The sequence below is a fragment of the Centroberyx gerrardi genome, chromosome 5 (assembly GCF_048128805.1).
Source record: "Centroberyx gerrardi isolate f3 chromosome 5, fCenGer3.hap1.cur.20231027, whole genome shotgun sequence".
Taxonomy (NCBI): Eukaryota; Metazoa; Chordata; class Actinopteri; order Beryciformes; family Berycidae; genus Centroberyx; species Centroberyx gerrardi.
The window spans coordinates 28433065-28456913 of record NC_136001.1 but is presented as its reverse complement, the minus strand read 5'-3'; the positions used below and the strand labels follow the sequence as shown (position 1 = coordinate 28456913).

At 43.6% G+C, this 23849-nt stretch overlaps 4 protein-coding genes across 4 annotated transcripts; 1 reads left to right on the top strand and 3 right to left on the bottom strand.

The window, feature by feature from the left end:
- Window positions 1–753: 753 nt before the first annotated feature.
- cyld2 (cylindromatosis (turban tumor syndrome) 2) lies at window positions 754–7315 on the bottom strand. Its single transcript, XM_071917453.2, has 14 exons — window positions 7220–7315; window positions 5999–6516; window positions 5360–5489; window positions 4623–4870; window positions 4364–4532; window positions 4110–4242; window positions 3862–3969; window positions 3461–3540; window positions 3267–3333; window positions 3048–3180; window positions 2845–2953; window positions 2599–2717; window positions 2307–2511; window positions 754–2012 (listed from the first exon to the last, which is right to left on the bottom strand). The coding sequence occupies exons 2-14, from the start codon at window positions 6431–6433 to the stop codon at window positions 1813–1815; spliced, it is 2136 nt and encodes a 711-aa protein (XP_071773554.1). The 5' UTR covers window positions 6434–6516; window positions 7220–7315; the 3' UTR covers window positions 754–1812.
- Window positions 7316–8636: 1321 nt separating this feature from the next.
- LOC139925929 (glutathione hydrolase 7-like) lies at window positions 8637–12818 on the bottom strand. The gene is made up of 14 exons (XM_078283612.1): window positions 12530–12818; window positions 12287–12449; window positions 12072–12189; window positions 11916–11983; window positions 11763–11836; window positions 11479–11660; window positions 11253–11340; window positions 11037–11167; window positions 10842–10930; window positions 9952–10104; window positions 9732–9849; window positions 9184–9321; window positions 8950–9049; window positions 8637–8840 (listed from the first exon to the last, which is right to left on the bottom strand). Exons 1-14 carry the CDS (start codon window positions 12816–12818, stop codon window positions 8695–8697), a joined length of 1857 nt encoding a protein of 618 aa, XP_078139738.1. The 3' UTR covers window positions 8637–8694.
- Window positions 12819–13320: 502 nt separating this feature from the next.
- tp53inp2a (tumor protein p53 inducible nuclear protein 2a) lies at window positions 13321–16410 on the bottom strand. Its single transcript, XM_071917471.2, has 4 exons — window positions 16264–16410; window positions 14739–14954; window positions 14417–14531; window positions 13321–14101 (listed from the first exon to the last, which is right to left on the bottom strand). The coding sequence occupies exons 2-4, from the start codon at window positions 14845–14847 to the stop codon at window positions 13846–13848; spliced, it is 480 nt and encodes a 159-aa protein (XP_071773572.1). The 5' UTR covers window positions 14848–14954; window positions 16264–16410; the 3' UTR covers window positions 13321–13845.
- A 2773-nt stretch (window positions 16411–19183) lies between these two features.
- On the top strand, window positions 19184–22914 carry snai1a (snail family zinc finger 1a). Its single transcript, XM_071917469.2, has 3 exons — window positions 19184–19469; window positions 20018–20542; window positions 21397–22914. The coding sequence occupies exons 1-3, from the start codon at window positions 19394–19396 to the stop codon at window positions 21579–21581; spliced, it is 786 nt and encodes a 261-aa protein (XP_071773570.1). The 5' UTR covers window positions 19184–19393; the 3' UTR covers window positions 21582–22914.
- Window positions 22915–23849: the final 935 nt, after the last annotated feature.

Below are 23849 nucleotides of genomic sequence, written 5' to 3'. Positions count from 1 at the left end.
AATACATAATATGAAGAGTTATATTTCAAAGTGTAATATATCCATTCTGGGGTGAAATCATTACTTATTATTCAATATCTCCCAAAAACAGAGGATCCAGTGTGTACACGTGTTGTCATTTTGTCAGCTAAAGACACAAGTTAGCGACTATCCTTTAAAAAGCAATTATTGATTGCTATCCATCATTTTATAAAGGTTGTGTCACTTTTTTGGGATGAATATCCTCTTCTTCAAACTCTCAGAATCCATCTACACTATATGATGGATCTGAGTGGATGCCATTCAAGGCAATCAGATTTTTGTCCACTAGGGGGCATTGCAGACCATAATATTACCTAATAGAATTCACTTGGCCTCATAGAACTTATTGTAAATAAATATAACTATTCCACCTTCACTTGTTTACTTATTGTCACTGCCCATCTGAAAAACTGCTTTCTATCCAGACGCATTAGAATTTGTTCCTTAGGGTCCCTGACTTTAGATTGAACAATTAAAAATGTATCTGTTCTGCATCCTATTAAGCTGTTAAAATACATGAACCCTTGATAGGCAGTGGGCTATGTACAAATACAAATAAAAGATAGGGAAAGTATATAGGGATCCCTGGAGGTCAATAATGTGAATCAAATTTGGATTTTCAGCTGTTGTCTTGATTGAGTGTATTATGATATACAGTATGTTTGATGTCAAACTGTGATGCTTGGGAAGCGAGACAACTTTCAGAACAATCAGGCATAATGAAGCATCAGCTGATCTTGTAGCCTGAGTTTTAATACAAGATAATTCCATTGCTGTTTTTTAAGTGTCATTAGATTTCCATTGTTGCTTGTACCTCAGATGGAGATTCAAACATAACACCCCTTCTTGACCACTTTGTTATTATAACATCAATGGCAAGACTAATGGGCAAGCATTTTTGAAAAGCAATTATGTGATAGAAAATTCACAATAAATATATCTCTAATAGCATTTTTTTCCCCACATTTTCTTTATGAAAAATATGTATTGTTAATGCTCTGATAGGAGTATGAGCTATTCATATCTACACACAGCACAAATGTTACAGAAAATGGCCTACACACATGTACTTTTTAACATATCTTCTGCCATGTCTTTCAATGTAAATCCCATCTTTTAACAAAATGCACATGTCTATGATCTTGGAAGAGACACTTTGTCACTTCTCCATTGGCAATGAATGATTTTGTGGAGCCAACAAATGTCTGTTTTTTACTTTTACACCTAAAACAGCTTAATGTTTCGTATTAGTGCTACAATTATGTGGCTACACATAAAAATCATTGATCATATATTTAATAGGCTTGTATCCTGCTCATGAATCAAGACTGAAAATTACTTACACCATAGGAACATGTCAATAATTGCTTGAGTGGATTTTCACTTTATCAAATAAAAAGGCAAAGAAACAATTGAGCACAAAGTTATAAAATCATTTGTGTCCTACCATTTCCTTTATAAATCTATAGTATAAATAATCACAGAGGCACAAACAACAAGGGACAATGATGGCAATGAAAGAAGAGTTCAAAATGTCATATTTCAACTGCCCATTTTTCCCCTCTTAACAAATCAACATACATTGTGACATTTTGACATTTTGAAGGTCATTCTAAGTCAAATTTGTTAAACTATAATATTGTTTTTTCTGTAATGTTAAAAGCATCTGTTTCAGCTCCTGCTGTTTGTAGCTAATAATCATCAACACCAAACCTTGCTGTGGCGATGCACAGATGCAAGGTTATTATGGCAGTGTTATGGGAACGCCGTGTCCTCGTCCTCTCCTGTGTTTTAGGCTCCTGATGGTTTTATTTGTGGTGTGGACGGCTTCTGGTATAAAAACATGTAGGAGTCACACAGCAGCCTGCGCACCAGTTCTCCGGCTTGGGAGGGGTTGGCCCGCGCTAGCTCCTCCTCCGACTGGGACAGGAAGTCGCCCAGCTCCGGACAAGCCCTGATCTCTGGAATGTTGTAACCACTTTGGTCATCACCTGGGAAGGGGGTTGGACTTAAGATTAGACATCAGCACAAGACGAGATAAAAACCTGTCACAGACGTCAGAGCGCGGTGTTATCTCACTATCGAGGCTGCATTCTCAGAAAATCAGGCAGTCACGGGTAACCACTTCACAAAAAAAAACCCAAAACAAGTCAGTATTTGCACGAACATGACTGTGCCTTGTTGAGAGTAAAATGACTTATTGTACATTAGGGTTGCTTGCTCAGGTCAGGAGATAACAAATTAACTCAAATAAATAAAAGGAAACAAGCTGAAATCTATCTTACCGCATCTGTCTGCCATGCTGTCAAAGAAGAGCCAGGAGTGAGGGTCAGGGCCGTATTTTACAAAGGACACATAGTGGCTGGTGTGAATACAGAGAACAGCAAACAGCTGCATCATGTGTCTGGGCACAGGGGCATCGGCGGGCGTCTCTGCTGGGACCGCCAGCGCTCTGTGGGAGTGGCCCTGCCGGGAGGGATGGGTGTGCACCTTTGGAGAAGGGAGACATGCAGAAAGGTTTACAGTGGAAGTGGGTAAAGTGGGGCACTTGGCATCTATAATGGCCATTCGGCTTACCTGTGTGTTGCAGGTGGTGCAGTACTGTTTGATTCTCCCTGGCTGCAGTTTGCGATCTGGCAGACACTGGAGGCACTCGTGCTCTGCCAAACGCCCACAGATAAAGCACTCTCTAGGAGCTGTTAGGAGAGGGAGGCGATCCATAGGCATGTTATGACTCAAGCCGTTTCAAAATGCTGAATTATAAAAAGTATTCTCTTCACGTGCTTTAGTTTAAATAGTGCAGATTATGTCTCTGTTGCTCACAGTTGTGTAGGAGATCTGTGATGTCCAGCTCTGTGGAGGGGATGATGTGAGGAAACATCTTATACTTCTTTCCAAACCTCGGCATCTGCACCATTAGACAGGATGGGATCTGAGGGACAAATGGTGGAGACAATATTGGAGTTAAGTGACCACTAGGCCTTATATCTACTTTTCCTAGGATAACATAGCAGAGCAGCACCCACCTCTTCAAACTTGAGGTCACATGACAGGAAGGAGGTGTCCAGCAGCTGTTGGACGGTGGGCATCTGTCCCACCTGCTCTTTTTCCAGAATGATCTGGAAGGTGAAGGCATCTTGCGATGTCTCTCCTCTCGATCTGAGAGAAACGACAGTTCAGCAACACAACTTCACACAGCAAAACAGGACATGTTATCATTAATGCTGGGCAGCTCAGGTGCGTACCTGAGCTTAAGCAGTGGCTCCATGCAAAGCACCCTCTGAAAAAGGACTGTGATGAACTCTTCAGGGTCTGCAGAGAGGCAAGGTAATGAAAACATACACAACTGTCACGACATGTTACAGTGACAAAATACTTTTACGTTCAAAATGCTATTTTATACACCACTCAAAACAAAACAAGCTTTGTGTGTGTGTACCTTTTTCCTCTGTTTGGAAGGTGTCACAGCCAAGCTGTTTACGGAAGTTCATCACACTCTCAGCAGGCACAAACCCTTGTCTACAGAACACACATTAGCTATCAGTGAGCAAACACAAGAACTCACACACTGCAACGGCCTGCACAGGCCAAAACAAACAGGAGTACACACAAAAAGACACACCTTCTTATGTAGTTAAGTTTTAAGAATGTATGCATTTCATGTTAGCTATCGAATCCAACTAGCGTATCCCTATCACTAAGGCAAAGCAAACAGAAGGAACTTGTTTACCAGATGAAATTACGTAAAATGTCACAATGCCCGTATTTAGCAAACTAGATGATAGTACAAGATGGTCTCATGGCAGAAAAAGAACAGAGCCTTGGACACAATGTTTATACCTGCGTAAACGGTTGACAATCTCTTTTCTGAGAGTGCAGTTTATGGATTGTTCTGTGTCAGCAGGCTTGTGGCAGATATTATCCAGGGTCATGGATGAGCTGAACAAACTGTGAAGACAGAAAACCGCATTTGCTTTATCAACTCAGCACTCTTCCAGATACAGTTCGCCATGCTCATTCTGAGCTGAGTTAAGAACAGTGTGCTGCTGGAGAATCAAATGCCCTAAAGGGTGGTGAACTGGTTTTACCTGAAGAGTGTGGCATCGAGGTAACAGGAGTTGAAGTGACCCTGGATCCCTTTCATTCTTCCCACTAACAACGACAAGACCTCTGATTCAGGGATAGGCGGTGCATCCTCCTCTGAGTCTTCTAATGGGGGGACTGAAGCAAACATACAGAAATAGTGTGATGTTATATGGCTTTTTTCTATTAGAGACATTAAGAAAGATGTTATAACAATGATATTAGTGTTGATGTATAAATTGCATGACAAGTGTGTAACCTGGGGGACGTTCTGTGGGTTTGGGGGTCTCCTTTCCAGTAGAGGAGCGGTGGAACCTGCTGTCGGGGCTGCACATCGTAACAGGAACAAACAAAGCCATACTCGCTTTGCAGGAGAAATACCTCTGGCCTCCATAACTCCCATCAGAGCAGCCATTCACCTCATAGTCCTGGAAGAATGAACCAAGGTCGATAAAAGAGATATCTCAGATACTTAAAACCTACAGAAAACTCTACTGCACCTAATTCGAGCCACTCACCAATTCAATCCCTGCCCATTCATTGGTCTTTCCTCCGGGGACCCCCATCCAGCGGATGACCCCATACACTGTGACCCCTGTGTTGGACACCACCTCCACCGTGGATCCCACCTCCAGATGCACCTGGGAGGGGTTAGGACTTTGACTTTGAGTGATGCTCTGGCCCGCATGGTTTTCCCTCAACTGAGGTCCGCGAGAGCCCATATTTGGCATTGAGTTGATGCGTGACACCGCCTTTCTGTTTAGACCTGAGAAGAGGTATGGGGGGGTTAGGAAGTCATATGACATTTTTTAGGCTTTGTCATATGCTGCATGTCATCAGATTGACCTCCAGTAAACATCTACTAGGTCTACTACATATGAGGTATGCAGACAGCTCAGAGCACAGAATGTGCACAAGTGCCAGACCATGTGATGCTGCATTCCAGAGCAACAGGGGCCAGTTTTTCTAGTTTTGTACGAGGACCGCTTGATCTCTGCCCCCGCTGCAGTCACAGGTGCTCGATCAAAACCTTCAATGACTTGTTTTCATTGGCTGATAGGAAAGGCGGGGGAGGAGGGTTTTGTGAACCAATAGCAAGCCCCAAAGATATACTTTGAAGAACACCTGCTGCTTGAAAATTAAGATTCAGTTCATTTTGCCCACGCAATTCAGATATTCTACATGCCAAATGTCAAAGAGGGACAATAAACTTTGACTTGGACCATCCCTGATACTGTTAGCACTCAGTACTGACCCCCACTGTGGCTGTCCCTCCAGTGCTGTCCAAAGGGGACAGAGTAAGCTGGGACCACCTGGATGATGTCCGCTGCACTGAACAGTGGTAGAGGAGCAGATTTCTTGGATGACAGACTATGATCAGTGTCCTGCAAGGAAAAAACGAAACATTCAGTGTAATGCAAATACTGCCACTTAATAACAAGGACGGCTTCATCACTCAGAAGTAAACACATAAAGCTCCTGTGCCTCTGTACATGCTCCACTTATGTCACTGAGGGTTACGTAAAAGCTCTCTCTGGCAGTCTTTTGACAGATAATTAAGTTATTTTCCTCGGGACACAGAGAGGTCACAGGAATGCATCTAGTCAACCTTGTCTCAATACATTCCCTTGAGTTATACATCTGTATGTCAATACATCCTGTTCTTTCATTCCAGGCACAAATACACTCTAGACCATGTGTCATGGAGGGCCAAGAGTCTGCAGGTTTCCATTCCAACCACAACACCACAGCAGCGGATTTGACGGATGACTTCCCTCTCTCTGGTTGAAGGTGTGTTTCAGCTGCACTAGTGATTGGTTGGAATGAAAACCCGCACACTCTTGGAGACCACCGCCCTAGACTGTGATGTCTAGAGCGTGTTAAGTCGACTCACCACGAACTCCACCTCGAAGCCAAGCATGTGCAGGTCCTCTTGTTTCTCCTTCCTCCCGATCTGCATCAGGTTCCTCACCAGGCCCGGCAGGTGTCCCTTCTTGTACTTCACCACCACCAGGTCGTCCTGAGACAGCTCGCAGATAGCCGAGAACAGCTGGGGGTTACACAGCAGCTCCAGGCGCTTGCTGGAGGGGGACACGAAGAGCAGCAGCTGGGCCTGGTGGCGGGTGAGCGGGTACGTGTCCTCCCGCCTCACGATGCCCCCGCTCTTGGGGCCGCCCGCGTTGTTGCCGCCGCTGTACAGCAGTCCCATCAGTTCCCCCCGCTGCGTCTCTGCCTCCACGCGGCCAATACATCCCCTGGAGAAGCCTTTCCTCGCCTTCCCTCGTGTCACGATGAAGAACTTCTCCTTTGCATCAGCTTTGGTCTCCATTGAACCCCACGTGTTTTACCCAATTCAGTCTTGTAAACAGCTTTGGGGCGCAGACTCTCTGTGTAGCTGTAGCAGCAGGCAACCTGTAGAAACACAGTAGGAGTACACTGTATTGTACACATTGTAAAACTTCCTGATTTAATTCTGTGTTATGTGTCAAAGTCCAACTCTGTCTCAATCAACAATATCTCCTAGCTCAGCCAATATAAAAACATAGTTGTGAGAAAATCAGTCACACTGGCCTATACAGTTGGTTTGACTACTGCTGACAAAATGATGTAATGTAATGTAATGCATTTCAAATCAACAGACAGCCTATCTAACTGATCAGTTAAATAGCTCATCATTTTGTCATGTCACTGGATAGTACAAACACCATGACAGAAAAAAGGACGCACTGTGCCAAGTTACCCATATAAAAAATAACTGTAGCAATCCTATAATACATTTTAGAAGGATACTACAAAAATATTCTAGCAAAAACATAATATTGCTATAGGTCCCTATAGGAATATTATAGTAACACCATAAACTCATTAATGAATACCGCAGATACATTATAAGTCCCTACAGGAAAATTATAGGAATAGTGATTTTTTTATGAGGATTAAACAAGCAACATTACACCAGCACCACTTGACACCATCTAGGACACTCTAACCTCTCAAACTGCACACAAACTGACCTGCTTTGTCCTCTACTACAATTTTAATAACGTTATATCCTGCAACATTCATTAGGAGGCCGGTTCAGCCTTGGTCAACACAGAAACGCTTGCATACTTACAGTTTTTGTTTGTCAAAACGTCAAGAGCAACTAGTCCAGTGTTGGTGACATGCTGCAATCCGCACAGTCGCAGGTCCGAGCTCTCCAGCAGTGTTTCCCTGAATGAGGAAGTCTGGGAGCCCGGCAGCAGACATACAGTATATATCACTGACCTGGCTGTGACCGTCAACGCCCACTTGGCAGCGGTCATGCCTCTCCTCCTCTCAGGCAACTTTTCTCTCAGCGACATTTCTGCGAGATGTAATTAAGACTGCAGATTAGATAAGAGACAGGAGGGCCTGCAGACACCAACCAGCTCCAGTCACTGTTGTATTGTTGAGTATCGTCTCGGTGCAAAAAAAAAAAAAAAATGACAGGTTGCCGCTTATTTGAGATGCCAAAATAACTCATTAAAGATATCTCCATGAGGAAAAAATTCGATAAAATACATTTCATTTCTGAAGTGAAAATGTATTTTAGCATGTAGATGACATTCATTCAAAATGTATTTTGAGTGGCTAGAATATATTTTGGATTTATATGTTTGGATGAATGTATTTCCAGAGTTCAAAATCGCTTTCACATAAATGTTGTCTACATGTACAAATATATTTTTGGCCATTGTTTTTTGTAGATGTTGAAACATATCTCTAAACATATTCTGAGGTATATGTGAAATTTATTTTTTTGGCAGTATGGATTTATTCAACTGTACAGTGTTATTAGAATTGCCATTAAAATAATCCAGAAAGCTCACTGCAGCTTCATCTGTCAGCATAGTGTTTGATGAAGACAGAAAATAAGTAAGCCAGTGTTGGCTTACTGAGTCTTCTTTTACATCTTCAAAACCACAAGGGAGGCCACCATATCCTGATAATACCATTAATCATACCACATCTTTCCACAATGTGTACAGAGTATTTTTTGAAATAGTCTCAGTACACATTGTGCAAAATATGGTAGCCAAGGCCTAGAGTAACCCTTTTGAGTGACATGTTTGTCTGCATGCAAATTCAATACATGTGACATATCCTCCCTTGTGATGTAACTGGTATGCATGTCTTACAGTATCTTGACTCCACATCACCTTTGTGTAACAGGCCTTATTTTCTAGACTATGGTAACAGCAAAGCACCAATGGAGAGGCAGTGTTGTACGGCTTTCCCCCCAGTCAACACCAAACTTTTGTCTGAGGAATTGTCTATTGACAGACAACGAGAAGCTCAAGCATAATGAGTTTATTCCTTTAATCAGTTTTTAAGACAAATCATATGAATTGTGAACTGTGCCACCTTTCAACAGAAACTAGGGAGTGCCCTCTGTTGGCCAGTGAGTACAATACTGTTATGGCATCCATTACTATGTAGGACAAAAACAACTTTTCAGATGAGGCAATACACCACATTCTTACATACTGTCATCCCACTGTTCAGCCTATTCAGATAATATTTCCATTTCAAACTATGTCTTTGGGGAATATAAGATTTCTGGGAACATTAAACTATGGCAGAATGAGGTTCTGCCATGGCCGTAATAATATCCCTGTTCCTCTGGACAGCCTGGACCACAGAAAGTGTCTTCACCCGTTGAACCATGTGACCCTTTTCGTGCAACATCTGCACGTCCTCTTCTGGAAATTCGGCTGATGAGGGAGGATTTGGTTAAACAGGAAATTACTAACATAAAAAAATGACTAATCTGACAAAAACAAAGGGCATAGGCCGAGGAGGACTACTGCGTCATCTACTCACAGTCTACAAGAAGGCTGTTTGGTTGAAGCTGGGGATGGAGTCTTCCCAGGGAGAGGCTCTCATTTATCTCTTTATGGGAGGACAATGCATTTATCAACACCTAAAGCACACACATGACAAAGGCACAAGGTAAATGCTTTTGCATTACAAAAACCCTTTATACTATTGCTGCCCTAATAGCTACTTCCATTGCAACAGAACACAAACACCTTTGTAGTGCAAAGTGAATCAGACCTGGGTAATCCCACTCAAACTGTGGTCTCCATCTGAATTGCTTAGTGCCATATAGATCCCACACTTGTGCCAGGGTGGCACCACTAGTGTGGGCATGAGAGATGACAGGGGCCTCTTCCCTGGCTGGACTCTGTTTCTCTACAGAGCAAAAGGCAACCAGAGAACAAATCATTAAAGCACCACACACACATACTGTCTCTCTCCCTCTCTTTTTATTGATAAATTCTATATAGGAAAATTATGAGAACATATAGGGAAAAACAATTCTTGGTCACTCCGCCGGTTGTAGTCTGTATATGTATTTATGTATGGCTTTCAGACTGATGACGCCAAAATATAAGCATGTAAATGGAAATCGCCACAGGTAACAAGTAATGGGAAATATCATAGGTATGGCTGACTACTCATGAACCCACACAATGACATGCATGCCAAAAGCTATGACTGTGATACCAAAGTAAAATACTGCTCAGGAATGACAGGAATGGCACTTGGCACAGTAAACCCCTGACTGATTGTATTGAGTAAGATTTATCACAGTAACATACCTGGTTGGTTAGGAGTGGCCCTTGGGTTTTGTTTGGCCAGGAGAAGTCAAGGATGTGGCTGTTGAGGAGAATGCCTGAGGGGGTTATGATTCTGCTCCCAAATGGCCTGCTCAGGGAACTGCAACACCAAAAGACGACAGATAAGAGAAAATAATATACCCAACAATACATTCCTAACCACAAATACCCTCCTGGTGGGATCATTTATGTAGGACTTCACCTTGCCACTGACACAGTGAGGTCGTCTGGTCCCATGACCACCACCTGGCCAGCCACTGACTCACCCTGGAGGAAGTGGACAGTGGAGTAATGCTCAGGTGGAGATGCATGTGAGTAACTGATCATCTGGCGCAGCACATCAGCATGACTCTTGCTTTAACAAGGACAGAGATAATAATAATAATAAACTTTATTTGTATAGCACCTTTCATACAAGAAATGCAGCTCAAAGTGCTTTACAACAGAGAAATTACATGCACCAAGTGCTTCACATAAAACTTGATAATGATAGTGAGAATAAGATAAAGAGGAGAATAGAATACTTAAAATGCATCTTCACATGAAAATAGACATAGAATGAGCATAACATAAGATGGAAAATAAAACCCACTGAATAACAATAGTAAAAATATGAGGAATGCATAACATAAGATGGAAAATAAAATCCACTGTAAAATAATAATAAAAATAAAGTTAAAAAATACAGTACATAGGATGCATAAAATCAAGTAAAATACAATTTTTAAAAGAAGTGCAGCAGTGCAGCAGTGCATAAGTGCGAAGCAAAGTGAGAAGAAAAAAAAAAAAAAAGACTTTAAGGCCTGTATCGGGAAAGTCATAGCTGGTTAACGGCTAAAGTGAAGAGATACGTTTTTAGCTTTCTTTTAAAAATATTTAGCGAGCTGGCTAGATATTTTATTTTAGGAGATAGAGAAAATTCACTGGAAACTAAGTTCATAGAAATTCCTGAACGGGTGCTGATGGGTTACTTTGTTGTTGTGCAGTATAATAATAGAAAGTTGATTGTGGTTGGCTGTGGTAAACACCTACAAAAGTAACATTAACATGATCTCTGTCACAATATAATTTAATGTTGTTAGCATAGTCTACCTTAGCATCTCAGAGAGCAGCTCGGTGACTGAAGCGTCACGCATGGGGTCTCCCAAACCGCTGGCCATAGCTAGAGCTGCTTTGAGAGACTTGAAGGAGAACATCAGTCAATTTTATATGGGAGAAGTAGCATTTCTATAATCACTGCCATAGCATAAATAAGCCTTATGATGTTTAAGCGTTGAGATCCAATACCTCAGCAATCCAGTGGTACGTGTCATTGGCTGTACTATTGTTCTCATTGAGGTGGAAGCCCTCCAAAAGGTTGAGGGCTGATATCAAGGCTGCACCAACAGATGGGGGAGGAGGGACTTGAACTTTAAATTCTAAAAGAAAAGTGAAGATATACAATGTGGAAAAAGGTGTCATAAACTCAGACACACTTGTCCAGTCTAGAAGTATAGCCTTTACCATGATACAGGCCTTCCACAGCTTGTCCAACTTCTACACTGTAGTTACTGATGTCCTCTCTGCTTAGGACTCCTCCATTTGCTCGCACCTGCGAACACAGCGTAGGTTGTTAAGAGGATGGGTTGTTGTTGCAGGAGTCAATTAAAGACAGTCTTACACTAACAGCAAATTTCCCACTATGTTTTATTCATGTAACCAGGCCTTTCAATGTGTAAATGTCACTCACCTCATCCTCCATCTCTTGCGATAGGTTCCCATTGTAGAAGTCAGACAGGTCAGCTTCCAGGACTCCTGCAAGACGCGGCATCCTCAGAAACGAGCCGGGAAGCAGAGCTCGACCGCCTGGGAAGAACATGTTCCTGAAACGTCCCGGTAGCTTCTCACCTTTTACCTCTGATATGGCCTCAGCTGTAGAATTGGACAAATTTGTCAAATCTCTGTGAAGACCTATATTGTGAGTATGAGATAAGATCAGTGTGAGAAAACGTAAAGAGGGGCGGTTTGACTCACAGAGACTGAGAGACACATTGAAACCTTCTCTGGCTACCTCAGCAGCTCTGGAGACCACATCCTCCCATGACATTCTGATAAGGGAATTGATTTTGTGGTAAGATGTCTTTCACTTTATAGGTAAAAAACGTAAGTAAAACTTTACTCTTTTACCTCCCATACAGATTGTGAGCTTGGTGTAACCCTCTGAGCATGCCTGGTACTCCTACTTGCAGACCTGGCTGAATGGATGAAGAAAGATAATGAACATCTACATCCTGAAGTTAAATGCTCACCCTTCCCCTCCCCTCCCCGTATCCCATTTATTACCTTTAGTTGTGAAACATTTTGCAGCATCTCCTCTTTGAGTGCATAAGGTGCCGTTTCTTGAAAATTGATCACCCTGGTTTCATTTTTATGGATGTCATGAACCAGCATCACCCCTCCTCTACATAAAAAAGAATGTAAGGTAGGTGATTTTATGCTCAGATACCTCTATATACCATATTTTACAGTAAGCATACCATGATAACTCAGTCACATACCCACCAACACCTGACACATGTGGATGCACAACACCCAAACAGAGGGTGGCAGCAATAGCTGCATCTACACTGGATCCTCGATCTTGAAGGACCTTCTGGCCAAGCGCTGTGCAGCGCTCATGGTCCGACACCAGCACACCTTTTATAAAGACCTGAGAAGCCACTATAATGAGGAGAAATATAGTGACTACAGTTGTGGTTCTACTTGCATGTGTTAGATGGATAATGTGTAGCATACCAGACTTTCCCCCAGGTAAATTTGCAGGATCAAAGCAATGGTGACTCCTATGGCAAAGGTGACAGATGCAACATAGATTGGAATGAGCGTGTCCTGCCAGGGGCAATCTGCCCTGGGTCGTCCAGGAAGTGGGTCATTGTCTGTCTCTTTGAGGCAGGAGTGGCCTTCGTCAGACAACTTGGGGCTACCAGAGGCCAGCTGTCTCAAAGGAATCTCGTTTGGGAGATGGCTGAGGTCTGCGGCAGGAACAAGGGAACAGATTTTAGACCCTGACCACAGTGGAAACTGTGGCATCTTGGTAACCAGTCATTTAATGGTTTACACCATACCTGTATAATCATCATGGTCTCTCTGTGAGTCAGAGGTGAATTCCTTGGTTGGTGTGCCGTCAGTCAACTGAGGTGAACCCCCAAAACTCTTATAATTGAATGCTGATTGATTGTTGTTAAGTTTTGTTTCAGGGGAAACATCCATTCTCATTCTGTTTACTAAGGAAGAACCATATCATTTAAGTCAGAAAGGCTAACGATTTGAAAAGGAAAAAAAATAAATCAGGCTAGATTCAAAACTAAGATTCAAAGACGTAGCAGGTCTCCACCAGTTGTCCACTAACTGCTCCCTCCCTCAGCCAAACACGTCAGCAATAGAACACAGCAGTTGCAATTAACTCTCAACCAATGAGATCTTCTCATCAACATTTGCATGTGATCTGTCACTGGGACATAAACTTTGAGCAGCTCCAACATAGTTTGGACATCATAATGTTTTGTATTAAGTAAATTATGCAAGCCTCAAGTCCATTAATTTTATTGCTGTATGAAAAGGTTTTGAACCAACAGTACACCATCAGTGCATACGAGTAAAAACATGTAGGTACACATCATTTTGTCCTAAAATGTTTGAGGATACATTTTGCATAGGCTAGACTTTCCACGTACACAAGTACACCACTTAGCAGATCATGTGCATACTGTATAAATTCACATGCACACAAACAACAAACATATTGTACCTCATTTCATGAGATGTACATCTTCATTCCAAAGTCATATACAGTACAGGTTAAAATGACATTTTAGCTGCCTATTAACTGGTAACAGTTGTCAAGTGTTGAATCAAATGAGGAACATAGACATTTGGTGTGTAGCTTAAATCTGCACAAGAAAATACTGGAATGTATAAAATGAGTTGAAATCATGCATTTATTGTCACCAATGAGGGCAAATTGCATATTGTATGTGTTTGTATGTGAGTTGCCATTGTGTGTATGGTCTGAAAGATTACTTTCTGGTTACAAGCTTGGCGCCCTGGGGCCAGAGTCTCAGTGGCTTGGGTTGCGATGGCCTGGCTGGTGGAGGTAGGTGTTGTGTGTGTGGTGTTGGCTTCGTTGGCGGGCACAATTCTGACGCTGAATGGCGTTACGGGACAGGTGATGGCGCTCCACCCAGGCCTGAGCTCTCTGGACACGGGTTACCTGTGTCACCTTGGCCAGGGCTTCAGCGTGGGACACAGAGGAGCTACTGATGACCTGGCTGGTAGTGCTGCTGCTTTGAACCGAGGGCTCTCGCTCTAACATCCTGGAGAGAAACACACGCAAGTAAGCGAATGTTAATAGTCTTTCTAAATGTAGTCTACCAGCAATTCATATCTCTTTGTAGAACCAAAGTTTAGATCCAGCAGATTTCCCGCAAAATCTGACATGGTGACACACAATGTAAAATGCAGTGTAGAGGATTATAGAAGCTGACAATTCTTGGCAATGGTCTTGTTTGCTTACGGTAATTATATTAATGTGCCAAAATTTCTGTGGCAATGATTTAATGATGTTACAATGTTACACGTAACACCTTTAAACAACCAGCAATGTTTCCCTTCTTCTCTTCCTCTCTCACCTGATAGCAGTCTCTAGGTTTGCATCGGTGTCTTCATGAACAGCGGGGTTTGATGGACGGGTGTCGGCCAGCTCTGCATCCTGGTCCTCTGCCGAACTCACTTCATTGATTGCCTCTGTGGAGACACAAGTGGAGCTTTGTCAAAAAGAAGATATTCACCCACACGGACAAGTTGTAATGATGAAAGAATAGCCAACACCAGAATGATATATAAATTATGCCGGCGTGAACGTGTAACACAGTATACTTACGCACACTAAACAGAAAAATTCCTTTCAGAGTAAAAAAGCAACAGCCCATCTAGCACTGCTGCAATACTGACCCTGATGGCTGACTAGAAGCCAGTCCTCTTCAACCACCTCTCCAGACTTCACATCTTCAGGAGTCTCCTCCTCTCCCCCAAAAAGCAAACGAGCGATTGTTCTGAGCATGTTTGGTTTCCCTTTGTATCGGTGAGGTGTTTGCCTGTTCTCTCTTTCCCGTCTTCCTCCTCTCCTTTGTTCAGCAGGAGGCTCAAGCGTAGCAAGAGAGTCTTTAGCTGATGAAGAGAAGGGAAAACAAAATCAGATCTGTTGGTCCTGGCTCTCAGTGCTCCAGACTTGCTGGCTCATTGTTGTCATGTAGCATCCTCGCTTCTTTTTGAAAGTAACGGTACATCTAATCCCTCCGGTGATGGAGCGGATGATGCCAGGAAAGCCATTCATTCATTCATAATTTCATTCAAAATTCAAGCAACCTTGAGTCAGCTGACTAGAGTGCCCACGACTGGCCAATGAGACTTCTTGTAGTACAGTGGTTTGAATAATCAACCCACCCCACCCCACCCCACTGCACAGTTTCATTGTTAGAGTCCATCTGCTTTTAGACATGGGGGAGGGGCCTCCAAAAATACTGCTCCATTTATCACCCCAAAACATCACGTCAACGCACAGGCTAGTTTGTCCGTCCCACTCTACAGTATTTGCAGGTGACACTGAACCATGTTCTGTGATGCACACTAAGATACAATGTAATGGTGTTTTTGCTGTGATAAACTGTATTCCCAGTCATGCAGTAAGTTACACATGAAGGAAATAATAAGGATAACAGGCCCTAATAGTAGTATGTCGCCCATGGTTGCAGGATTGTGGTATGATGTCCTTCAATAACAACAGAGATTCTCTCCTCATAACCACTGAATTAAAGTCACTGAGCACAGTTCAAATGCACAACGAGAGTAGATGAAATTTAAGTCCACGTTTAGAAAATATTTACATCATCATTTTGCAGGCTATTGACCTAATTACACAATCCCCTCAACATGTTGCTTGACTTGTTTCTCTGCTTCAAGCCTGTCATAGTTCTTCCAGGGCTTGAAACTCCTGTAGGTAACTGATCAGGCTTGGCCCAATAGTGGCTCTACAAAACAAAACAACATCCAAACTGTATCGCATGGTCTATGTAATGTCCCAGCCAGTCGAACCCATGGAAGTATTAGCCTATATAGGTCGAACCCATACATTTTCAGTCAGCGGCGGTGTGAGGATGCCAAAATTTTGAAGTCTCGGTGTTATATATCGCACAAGACGAGACTCTGTTTAAATAGGTTAAAGAACAAAAAGGTCTGCAGCTGCAAGCCAACTTGCCTAAATGAGGACAGGCTGCAGGCAACGACAGCCAGCAGACCAGCCGCACAAAGACGAGGTAATAATAGAACAGCATCTTAATCTCTGCGTCGAAAATAAATAATTTAATATCCACACCAAGAGGGATGGTTGCCAACACACGGCAGGTCTATACAATCGTGAATTGATGTTAGCTAGCTATGATAATAAACATAACGCTAAGGTTACGTGCAGCATCCTTACCTGGGGAGAGTCTCTCAGTTTGATTGGTAGACCATTGTGTCAACTGGCAGATTTTCACAGGTTCCTTCTCAGGTCACGGAAGACTATGACTTAGATACTGATAACTATATTATTTGAATAACCAAATGACTAGATGCAATAAGAGTGCTGTCTTGTTTGCAACTGTTTTTTAAATATTGAAAAACAACTGACACGCAGCAACCCCTCCCATTTCCCCGCCCACTAGGAGTAATGCACCAATCAGACAGCCGCGGAGGTCGCACGCTCAGCCCTCTGATTTGATTTGATTCACGTCAGAAAGACTTTAAACTTTACTACCAAGATAGTTCCCACCCTATTTCACTCTGTGGTCACTCTTGTCCGCTACACCAAGACAGCATCTCTGTGCAAAATTTGAATTCAGCCAGCAGCAGGATTGCAAACTAATGCATAACACAGCAGCTAATTTCTGCAAGAAACTTCAAGAATTGCTGACACCAGCCGCCTGCTATAGAAAGTTTATTGTTTTTTTTAAACTATACTATTTACTATAAACTTATCTAGGCTTAACAAAACTATCAGTAGTTTGGGATTATATTAAATATCCCACTGTTTGGCTGAATCAAATACGGGAATAGGAAACACTCTCATTGACTCCCAGCCAGCCAAAAAAGAAGGGATTTAAGCGAAGACGGAAGTGGGCAGGAGTGAAACCTCTCGCTTCCTTGGGTTCCTTTAGTGTAGCCGACGCTCTCCCTATTTATTTATTTATTTATTTAATTATTTTTGAATGACTCTCCAATTCATCGAAAGACTTCTAGCCTATGCTGAAATTAAATGCTAGTGAAAATAGACTGCCATGAAAATGTATTTTACATGTAGCCTATTTTATAGCTGGTCAGATGCGACTGCCTCTTACAACATAGTACAATAGGCTGCTCTGTAAAACGCTGATTAGACTGATCTGATCAAAGTTTTCTACTGATCCAGACAGTTTATAGGATGTCAGGCTGTGCCACAATAGCCTATGCCACTTGGCCACAAGTTAACACATCTTTGCAGTTCGTCGTTCTAGTTTGCAACGTGTTGAAACGTTTGTTTGTTGGTATGTTGTTGTTTTTTGTGTGTTTTGTTGTGTGCGCAACTTTTTTTTTTACAGTCTATGTGCGCAACTCACTTTTATCTAAGTGAGACGAACATAGGCCTATTGTTTATGGCTTACAAGTGTTTAGGCTGCAGATGTACAGCAGTCCCAGTTCCCACTGACCGGAGTTTGGGGGAGGGATTTGGATTTAAAGGAAGGTCGGCGGTAACGGTTTGGTTTAATGCAGGGCGGGATCTGAATTTTAAAAGTCGCATAATCCAACGAGTCCCATCAAAAGATCATTATGTTAGAGTGCAAGTACTTTATGTTCATCTTATTGGAAAATAAAGCAATTTATCTATAGGCCTATACCTACCTATGGGTTAACCTACAACATCTTCATGAAATACTGTGACTGGAATATAGCTATACCAGTGTGGGTCTATTGACTCTGAATTGCAGATTTCTCTGATTAATCTGCATTTTCTGTCCCTGTCTCACTCACTAACACACACACACACACCTCATTCCGTAACCTAACTATACATGGACTAATAGTGTATTTGTGGTAGGCTACTCAATGCTTATATTGACCTTATCATAGGCTACTGTATAGTATTTATCTCCTATTTTATCACTATAATATTGCTATCTAGGCACTTCTGCTTTGCTGTGATAGCCCATTTCTATCTAATCCTTCTAAACGTTTCTGGTTCTTTTTTGTTCTCAGAGCATATTGCATTGCAGTAGCCCTTACTGTTTAGTGATGAATGCCCATACATGATGTGTAGATAATGGGAGAGTCATGATAGATCCAAATGAAATGCGGAAGAGATGCTCTATGATTGTAGGGAAAAACCCAAGGAAAAGCCTGTGACACAGCGCCACCAGGTGTTGCTTGGTATGAAGTGGTGGGTCGTCATGTTTCAGTGCTAGCGACTTGCTTCCAAAAGATGGTGCAGTTACTCTGCTGGACTTGTTAAAAAGGACAGACAGGAGACGGGTAAGCTGCACTGAAAGCTGTAGATTACTTTAATTTATTCAGCGTGACATGTTTGATAACAGTGCATACTGATAGAGAGTATACATTAGGCCACGAACCCCCATATGAGAAGGTTTTTGTTGTTAGATATGGTTTGGTGCAAAATTGGTCAACTAAATTAATTAAAATTAAAATAGACATTTCTATATAATTCTCTCACTGTCCTAAGTTCCATTCAATTAAATCACAGCGAAGTATAACTATTCCTCATTTAGACCCCAGTTTGGGAACCATTGCCCCATTATAGGCTATTGGCCTGCTAATCAATGTGACCAAAGTCGACCTGGAAGAGAATCAATAAATGATCATTGCCCAAACCTGCAGCACTGATTTCCCTCCTGCTGTTTCTCAGCACATATGTGTGTGTTTTCATATTATAATAAGTTGATATTGATATTAGCATGCATGCGTTGGATCTGCCAGGTTCATTTCTGTTCATTTGCACTTTTTAGGACATTTCTGCATAATTGAATCATAAGGTGACAAGAAGGCTGTCCGTGTGTGTGTGTGTGTGTGTGTGTGTGTGTGTGTGTGTCCCTACATTTTAATTTGATTGCATCCAAGTGGTCTTTTACATAATTAAGTAACTGCTACAAGTGCACTTCATTCGCCTTGCCTTGTTTGCAGGTCAGTACCACTTGATGGTCCTCTATTAACGCTCAGGGGCCCATGTTTTTGTTTTTTTGTTTTTTTGTCGCTGAGCATGAAGGCTCCTTCCTGCGCACTTGAGCAGTGATAGGAGGTGGGGTGGGCCCTCGGGGCGAGCACACCCCTACTGCCTGTGTCAGACTATTTCAGCACAGAGGCCAGCATTTAGTCATTCTGCATGAACGCTGTGCACACGCACTTGTGTAAAGTTTTACGAGTCGACTCGAACTTGTGGACTGTTTGGATGGTATTTCTCTTCTTGTTCTCATACGGAACCGAGGAGCGCGCTTCCCTTCCTTTTTTTTTGGGGTGAAAGTCTGCGTCGTGACCACAGGATACTTTTACGCACAATTATTGTTAACACCCCAAAAGGGAAAATGCCTCGATCTTTCTTGGTCAAAAAGTATTTCGCCAAACAAAAGCCAAACTACAGTGAACTGGAATGTCAGAATGGTGAGTTCCAAAACTCTTGATTGCTTGTATCAATTATGAAAGCATCCTTACGTAAGTGCGTAAAACTAATATAGGCAACCACCTGTTTTCTCAGTTGTGGTTGCTGCTATCTGGTGAAGTGTATTAGCTGTTTTTTTAAATTATTGAGTTTCCAGCGGTTGTGCCTGCTTTAACTACAAACCCAACAACTCCCCGATCAAGTTGGGGCCCGTTAGATGCACTTTCCTCCCTTTCTGCAGCCAGACAGAGCTCCATTCATGTTACAAGCCCTTGTGAATACGTGGGAGGAAACGGCCCATGAAACTTGTGCATGGCTCCAGCTTTTCTGCTCAGTAAACGGATAGAAAAACAAGATTTTATCACCAAAATCACGACAGACAGAATAGATGTAGTTGGTAAAAGTGTTTAAAACATATTTCAAGTGGTGAATAAAGTTTTGCTCTCTATTCGTCCATAATTGAATTAAGTTATTATCTTTGCCCTTTTTATTGTGTCTCATACTGGCTGTGTGTGTGTATGTATGAACGGATCCTCTTCCTCCTCCTCAGACGCCTCACTGGAGAGGTATCCCCTCGCTGAGCTGCCATCAGGGGACAACTCACCTGCCACCTGCTTCACAACAGGCCTGGTGTGGGACCTGAGTGTCCTGCCGGCCCTCTACCTGCCCACCTCCCCCACAGAGCCCTCTGCCGCCCCGGGCCCCCTGGACCTCAGCTCCCCGTCCAGCCTCAGCAGCAACGCCAGCAGTAGCGGGGAGGAGGACGAAGGGCGCACCTCGGACCCTCCCAGCCCCGAACCCACGCACACGTACGCCCCCCGGCAGCGGATGAAGTGCACCGGCTCCAAGGCCCACGCCGGTCCCCGAGAGGAGGAGGAAGAGGAGGAGAGAGAGGCCCCCGCCGCAGCGGCGGCCAGGCCGGCCTTCCTCTGCAAACACTGCCCCAAGGAGTACACCAGCCTGGGGGCTCTGAAGATGCACATCCGCTCGCACACCCTGCCCTGCGTGTGCACCACTTGTGGAAAGGCCTTCTCCAGGCCGTGGCTGCTGCGCGGCCACATCCGCACACACACAGGTAAGATCCGCCTCACCAGTGGGTGATCCTGTCCTCAAAAGAAACTGTGGAACATTACGTGTCCTTCCATGTGTGCTGACGGTTCATTGTGTGGTTGAGTTATGAGTTGTGAGTGATTACGAAACCATACATGCTTCTGCTCAAAACTGCAAATCTCTGCATTTCAGCCGCTGTCATTGTGAGTCAGTGTGTCACTCCCTCAGCCATCATTTGGCCAAGAGCTCTGAAGTGTGTGTGTGTGTGTGTGTGTGTGTGAGTGAGTGGGGGGAGAGGGGGGACAGGATATTCATTATAATCAGTTTGATGAGCACAACAATGAAGCAGCAGACGTGATCACATAGGGAAGCCTTCTGTAGACCCTTGGCTCATTGATCACTCATTGTGTTTAATGTCCATGCCACAATGACTCGCTGGCTGTTTATCTTATCCTGGCTGCTGGGGAAGACAACAGGATCGGGACGGCCCAGTGACAAAGGCTACAAAGATTCCTCTGCTATCACCAAGCACTTACTACCAGCAGCAACTTGTTAGTGTACTAATCTCATTTGGCTCTGATTGAATCATGCTAATTCAGTCAGGCTCTGATCCCACCAGCCTACCATGTGGTTCTTCATTATCTTCAGAATGTGTTGTGTGTGTGTGTGTGTGTGTGTGTGTGTGTGTGTGTTTGGGGGGGAGGGAGGATATGTGAGGTGTTAATGGAAGCCTCTTGTGAACTCGGAGACGCCTGACTGTTGTCATTGTGTGAGGACGATCGTTAGCACCACCTGCCACAGGCTATAGCCTCATCTTAAGGAGTGCCAGCAGTCATGTGATGTGTGTCTGACCCTTTGTCTCTCCCCCCCCCCAACCAGGTGAGCGCCCGTTCTCCTGCCCCCACTGCAACCGGGCCTTCGCAGACCGCTCCAACCTGCGGGCCCATCTGCAGACCCACGCCGAAGTGAAGAAGTACCAGTGCGGCGTCTGCTCTCGCACCTTCAGCCGCATGTCCCTGCTGCAGAAACACAGCTCGTCGGGGTGCTGCTCCACCGCCGTGTGAGAGAGAGAGAGAGAGAGAGAGAGGGGGACCCGCTCAGACCTCAGGGCAGTGGAGGGCTAGTGGCCGCGGGGAGCAAGAGGGGGGAGGGCAGGGTCTGTACAAGCCAAGCCGGCCTGTCGACGACCTTTCAAGACCGCATAGAGCATGACACGGCCCGCTGCAAGAGACCTGGAGGGAATCGAGCCTCATGATGGATCTGAATTTCACAAGCCTCTTCGCTTCTCTGCTTCGTGGAGAGGAGGAGCAGATTTGTTTGACTTCCATCCATTTTAGGCCGTTCTTGATTGATGTCTTGGGGCTGGACCTAAACTGAACTGAGCAATACTGACATTCACCCAATATCAGCCCCTTTGTCGCTAACGTGCCCATTCCAAAGACCAAATATGTAGTGGACTCATGGGGGTTAGAGGTGCCGGCGTTCTGTCCCGTCTCTGTCCTGGTGCCGGCCAGCTCAGGATCATGGCCTAGACACAGCTGCTGAGAGGTAGGGGTGCGTGGGTGGGATAGATCTCTCAGCATGCCTCAAAACACACACACACACACACACATATACGCTACACACATACGCACACACAGCTGTCCCTGGTACTGTGGTGTAGATAGACGAGGTGCTAACAGGTGCTACAGCCGTGACCTTCGCTGGTTGATAGCAGGTGACTTCCACTGCCCTTGCTTAGCTTAGGAAAAAAGAGGAAGTATGTCATCACAAAAGAATGGCATCAGTTAGTCGTTTTTATGTTTTTTTTCACCGGTGGAGACGACTTTAAGCCTCTATTTTGACCACATCCAAGCCTTCTTTCTAATCTCATGAGTCTCGGAGATAGGAAAAGCCGGTCTGTCTCTGTTATTTCCAAGGAAGCTCCACTCCTGTAATGTGGATGACAATGCAAGCCATGCACTCAAGGTTACCACAGTGTTAATAATGCCAGCCAAAGCCATTTTTTGTAAGTTATGATATGAATTTGTGCCTTGAAATTGTATTACTTTTGAAACCAAAAATGTGCCTTTTTTACCTCAGTTGGTAGATGTGGTTTTAAGAAATGTCATTTGCAGTATTAGTAGAAATTAGCACCAAACGGTTGGAAGTGGAAGACGGCTGGGACCAAAGAACATGTCTTTTTTTTTTAACGTTTACACCATGGAGACATGGTTGCCTAATATGTGATCCAAACCCTGTAAATGGACTGTACGAAGATTAATTTTAAACTTTCCTAAACATTTTATGGCGGTGTTTTATAGTGCAATGTCCAGATATGTCTTATTTCAATTTTGTACCATGCTTGTGTGTTCACTTCATTTTCTTGTATTTCATAACTGATAAATTTGCATTCAATAAAGTAATTTATGTTTATTAAAACTTGTTTTGTCATTTGCATTAACATAAGAAAAGCCAGCCTTCAAGGGCAATATCTCTTCTAGGCAGTAGTTGCTCAAAAAAGAAAAAAAACTGAAAGATCTGTTTGGGTATAGAAAATATATGACAAAAAGATTATAGACACGTTTTTTTTATATCACTTCTTTGATATGATGTGGAAATGAGCGCAGTTGAAACGTTGGTAATAAAAGGCCTGCTAGATCATTAACTGGGAAAGTCTGTTCAAGGGAAGTGAATTGACCATTGTGAAGCTGACTTGCAGATGTGCAGGTGAACACACTGCATGATGGACGGGCACAACTGAATGCACCTGCTTCCAGTTTCCACCTGCCAGCTACTCCTCACCGTCACTGTGCAAACACTGCTGGGCGTGTGTGTGTGTGTGTTTGGAATTTTCTTTCTGTGTGTGTGTGTGTGTGCGTACATTAAAAAGAGAACTTGAGTCAAGCAGTAAGTCCATTTCTGTTTCCAATCAAGTCCAAGATTTAGCATAAATTCATACGTGCGCCCTACAGGTCTTGAAATAATCTTATGGTGGAATTCCGGTAAACTGACATCCATCCAGTCCAACATGGTTGCACTGTGTGTGTGTGTGTGTTATTTTTCTCCTCAGGGAGAGTACAACATTCTCGTCTTCCTCCGCCTAGACGGTGAGTCAGAGTCTGCTCAGACTGGAGCTTTAGGTTCCCATGGCTCCTTCACTGTGCAGCTCTGCTCCCAGTCAGTAAGTCAAGCAGCCAGTCAGCCAGTCAGAGTAGTGGCTGTGCGTGGGCTGAGGCCCAGCCAGGCCAGCACAGAGTGAGGTAAGCTGTTCCACGGAGCAGCTCCTCATTTCCGTCTGAGTCAGGGAAATGTGCACACAGCCACTAGCCAGGACGGCCGCTGTAGCATGC